Consider the following 5,188-nt stretch of genomic DNA (forward strand, 5'->3'; position numbering starts at 1 on the left):
CCCGCCCGCGCTGGAGCAGCGAAGTGGCGAGGACCGGGGAGTACCGCATCTCTAATGCCCGTCAAACAGAGAAAGCAGCGAAGGACGCTGACAGCGCTGCGCAGCACGCAAAGATAGGCTGCTAAAAGCGATGGCAAGTAAACGAATAAAGGCGCAGAGAGATGGCGAGCGTGTTATCCAGCTGGGTAGAGCGATTGAATGGTCACTCTGTTTTGTATTTCGTCTCCAATGTTAATATACCGGGTGTTTCAGCTAACAATTAAAAAAAAAAAGGTTTATTGGTATAAAAATATGGCTTTTGTGGAATATTATTACCAGTGTTGGAGGACACCAGAAAGCCGGTAAATCGTCTTAAGCAGCAAGCTTGTTAATAATTTTCTAATAATTAACTTTTCAACCAATAGAGTTAGGCGCCTAGTTCCAATTAGAGATTTGTAGCCGACCGTTAGTAGTAGCCATATCAGTTTTTAGAATTTCAAAAACGCGATTACCCTTGGTGCTGTGGCTCGACAATATTTGGTTTGGTTTGGTTTGTTGGGGATTAACGTCTCAAAGCAACTCAGGCTTTGAGGCACGCCGTAGTGAAGGGCTCCGGATTATTTGGACCACATGGAGTTCGTTAACCTGCACTGGCGTCGCACAGTACACGGGCCTTTAGAATTTCGCCTTCATCGAATTTCGGCCGCCGCGGCCGTGATCGAACCCGCGTCTTTCGGGTCAGCAGCCGAGCGCCGTAACCACTGAGCCACCGCGGCGGGTCGACAATATTTGGCTTTTTTGACTAGTTACGTGCACTGAAGAGGTTCATTTGGCTGCATGCTTTCGAAAGCGCATGTATTTTCGCACGATGCAGCCATATTTTATCGATCCGCAGCGGTGAGGTTAATCGCGTTTTAGAAATTCTAAAAACTGATATGGCTATTACTAACGACTGGCTACAAGTCTCTAATTGCAACCAGTTGCCTATCTCTGATAGTTAAAGAATTCGAAATTAGTTAACCAACTTACTACTTCACACAATTCACCGGCTTTCCGGTGTCCGCCAACACTGGTAATACTAAGCCTCAAAAGCCATATTTTTACCAAGAAAGCATATTTCTGAAAATTTTTGCAAGTATTACCTGAAACACGGGGTGCTTATTATAGGTTAACGTTTCGTTTGACGCCGACAGCATGCTTATGCGCACTTCCTATTTTATTTTATTTTTATAGACTATCAGGGGAGCACATTAAAGGCGGAGAGGAGAACACAATAGGACTTGACAGATCCAGTGCACAAAATAAAGAAACACTACTAAGGGTTTCCGTCGCCTGCCATTGCCTGCGTACTTTGGGCACTTATTTTTCTTTCTTTTTAAAGCCCTTTCTAACATATGTCTGCGTACTTTATGCTGGCTTTCTCTCGCTTTATGCGACGACGGATGCATTACTACCAAACGATAATTTTTTATTAGCATTTGCAGACTATTTTTCTGCGCTATAGGTGTTCGGTGGAACTCTAATGCCTGTGTTTGTATGAGAAGTATTGTTACGGTGCATAGTTGCTAGGAGAAGACGACGTTGTTTTGGGACGTTCGGCAGTGAACGACGACGAGGACGTGGCAGTTTGTGCTGGAGTGATTTAGCCCGGTGTGCCTTCTGACTGTGACCTGTACCGTCTGCCGCTGGGCTAACCCCCCGTAATATTTGGTGGAGGTCGTGCTGGGTATCACACCGGGACCCTGCCCTGGACCTCCGCAGCGGTCGTCAGCTTCGAGCCACCACTATGCCGTCCAACCCACCTCCGGCCGCAGCATCACCACCAGCGCCGACCGTTGTCGTGGCGCAGCCTCGCGACCCAGGCACCTTTTGTGGCACCGATGACGTCGATGTCGAGGATTGGCTCGCCATGTATGAGCGAGTCAGCAAGCACAACCGCTGGGACGCGACGCTCATGCTTGCTAACGTTATTTTCTACCTGGCGGGCACGGCGCGCGTCTGGTTTGAGACGCATGAGGAAGACCTCACCTCTTGGGACAACTGCAAAGAAAAGCTCAGAGACTTATTTGGCAAACCAATTGGGCGCACGCTGGGTGCTAAAAAAGACCTTGCTTCTCGAGCACAGTCATCTACGGAGTCATACCTCTCCTACATTCAGGACGTCCTCGCTCTGTGCCGCAGAGTAGACAGCGCCATGCCAGAGACCGACAAGGTGGGCCACATCCTGAAGGGGATTGCTGATGATGCGTTCAACCTTCTTCTTTGTAAAGATTGTGCAACGGTTGACTCCGTCCTCCAGGTATGCCGGCAATTCGAGCAGGCAAAACATCGCCGTATTGCTTCTCGTTTTGATCGCCTTCCGAACACTGCGGCGACATCCTCCTGCGAAGACCTGCCAACACTGCGACAACCGTCCCATCCTGCCAATTTAACTAGAATCGTCCGCAGAGAACTGGAAGCTATGACTCCCGTCACGTTCGCCCCTCAACCGGCCGACTCTACGGTTGCGCTGATCCAGGCCGTCGTTCGCCAGGAGTTTGCGAACGTGGGCCTCAATTCTGGCCTGCCGTCTGCGTCGCCTTGTTTGCCAAACACCGCTCCACTGGTTGCTGCTGCTTCACCGACTCCGACCGTACTACCACGTTACCGCTACCGGAATCCTGCGGATTGGCGCACCCCGGACGACCGCCCAATCTGCTTCACCTGTTCGCGTGTCGGCCACATTTCCCGTCACTGCCGCAGCCGTTGGTTTTCGCCACCTCACCTCTGTTCCACTTACGATCGTCGTGCAGACTACGGACCTAGCTCCAATTATGATCGCCGTGCCGGCTTCGAACCACGCCAGACGTCTTCTCGTGCCGAGTCTCCGCACGCTTTCGACACTTCGGCCCCGCGAAGGTCCAGCCGCTCGCCTTCCCCTCAGATCCGCCGCTCTCGTTCGCCGCAATTTCGACGCCCGTCAACTCCACCCTTACCTGGCTCTCACTCGGAAAACTAACCAATGCAGCTCCCGGAGGTGATGCTGCATTGATGACCCGGCCCGAAAATCCTCTCCTGACCCTCGCTCCTCGCCGCAACCTTCTCGATATCTGCGTGGACGGTGCACCAGTTACCGCGCTTATTGACACTGGCGCCCAAATTTCTGTCCTGAGCTCCTCGTTTCGCCGTCGTCTGAAGAAGGTTGTGACACCTGCCGCTTCCTCAGCCGTTCGCGTCGCCGACGGAAGTGCTGCTGCCGTTGTTGGACTGACTGTGCACTGCGCGTGTTTCCATTGCTGGTCGTACAACCCCTGTCGCATTCACTGTCCTCGACCATTGCCCCCACGATGTGATCCTCGGTATCGACTTTTTAACGACGCACGCGGCTCTAATTGATTGCGCCACTGGCCTTCTTCGTTTGGACTTGCCGCTCTGCTCCGAAAGCGCCGATACCAAGCCGCCTCGCTTACGTGCCGCTGAATTTACTCGCTTGCCTCGTGACGCTGCAGTCTATGTCCCTATGTCCCCGTTTCCCGCCGTTCCTGATGGTGTCTACGTCACGTACCCAATCAAGGACGTTGTCCTCCAGCGTAACGTCATCCTTCCACACACAGTCCTGACCGTCACCGGCAACCGCACCTACCTTCCGATTCTGAACTTCAGTCTCTCTCCCCAAGTTTTACCCTGTGGCATCGCGCTCGCTGAACTGGTTCCATTGGCCGAATGTACAGTTTCTGCTCTAACAGCTCTGCCTAACGCTGATCTCCATGCCCTTCCTCGCTCGGCCGCTTCACGCCCGGACCCTACTTTTGCGATGATCGCGGCGGATTTGCCCCCTGACCACGCCAACGCCCTCTGCGCCCTTTTAGCTTCCTACAGTGATGTCTTCGATTTCGGGAATCGTCCTCTTGGCCAAACTTCTGTCGTGACCCATCGCATCAATACGGGCGATGCCAGCCCTATACACAGAAGGCCCTATCGTGTTTCTCTTCCTGAGCGTCATGTCATCCAAACGGAGGTGGACAAGATGCTGGCGAACAACATTATCGAGCCTTCTAGCAGCCCTTGGGCATCCCCTGTAGTGTTGGTCAAAAAGAAAGATGGCAGCTGGGGCTTCTGTGTCGACTATCGTCATCTTAATCAAGTAACGAAGAAAGACGTCTATCCTCTTCCGAGAATTGATGACGCCCTCGACTGTCTACATGGTGCCAGCTACTTTTCTTCTATTGATCTCCGTTCAGGCTACTGGCAAATCGCTGTTGACGAACGGGATCGTGAGAAGACTGCCTTTATCACCCCCGATGGCCTGTACCAATTCAAAGTTATGCCTTTCGGCCTCTGCAACGCTCCTGCCACCTTCGAGCGCATGATGGACTCGCTTCTGCGTGGCTTCAAATGGACAACGTGCTTGTGCTACCTAGATGACGTTGTCGTTTTCTCCTCAACGTTCGAAAGCCACATACGCCGTCTTGCTACTATCCTTGCGGTCTTCCGTCGCGCTGGTCTCCAACTGAACTCCAAGAAGTGCACCTTTGGCCAGCGCCAAATTAAGGTCCTCGGCCACTTGGTTGATGCGTCTGGTGTAAAGCCCGACCCTGACAAAGTTCGTGCCGTTCGTGAGTTCCCCACTCCCCGTTCCTCGAGCGATGTGCGCAATTTCCTCGGGCTCTGCTCGTATTTTCGCCGGTTTATCCCGAACTTCGCCGACACGGCCCGCCCCCTTACCACCCTCCTGAAGAAGGATGTCCCTTTCTCCTGGGGCCTTGACCAAGCTCGCTCCTTCACGGCACTTGTTGCGGCCCTCACGGCTCCACCTGTGTTGGCCCATTTCGACCCATCTGCGCCTACGGAACTTCGCACAGACGCCAGTGGCCATGGTATTGGCGCCATTCTTGCGCAGCGGCAACACGAGCACTTTCGTGTGATTGCTTACGCCAGCCGCCTGCTCTCTCCTTCCGAACGTAACTACTCTATTACGGAGCGGGAGTGCCTTGCTCTTGTTTGGGCGTTAACAAAATTCCGCCCTTATTTGTTTGGAAGGCCCTTCTGCGTAGTTACGGATCACCATGCTTTGTGTTGGCTGTCCTCTCTTAAAGACCCTACAGGACGTCTGGGTCGCTGGGCCTTGCGTTTGCAAGAATACACATTTAAAGTTGTCTACAAGTCCGGCCAGCTGCACCAAGACGCTGACTGTCTGTCCCGCCATCCTGTCGATCCCCCTGACTCCCAC

The 5,188-nt window shown here is 52.9% G+C and overlaps 1 protein-coding gene across 1 annotated transcript; it reads left to right on the top strand.

Annotated features, from left to right (window-relative positions):
• The first annotated feature begins 1,654 nt into the window (after positions 1 to 1,654).
• LOC149330441 (uncharacterized) lies at positions 1,655 to 3,168 on the top strand. The gene has a single exon (XM_089559857.1). It carries the CDS (start codon positions 1,766 to 1,768, stop codon positions 2,975 to 2,977), a length of 1,212 nt encoding a protein of 403 aa, XP_089415983.1. The 5' UTR covers positions 1,655 to 1,765; the 3' UTR covers positions 2,978 to 3,168.
• The last annotated feature ends 2,020 nt before the right edge of the window (positions 3,169 to 5,188 follow it).

Source organism: Amblyomma mixtum, chromosome 9, assembly GCF_055824585.1.
Source record: "Amblyomma mixtum isolate Tamu chromosome 9, ASM5582458v1, whole genome shotgun sequence".
Classification (NCBI taxonomy): Eukaryota; Metazoa; Arthropoda; class Arachnida; order Ixodida; family Ixodidae; genus Amblyomma; species Amblyomma mixtum.

Coding starts and splice junctions, on each gene's coding strand:
- LOC149330441 (XM_089559857.1), top strand. CDS start 1,766: ATGCCGTCCAACCCACCTCCGGCCGCAGCATCACCACCAGCGCCGACC.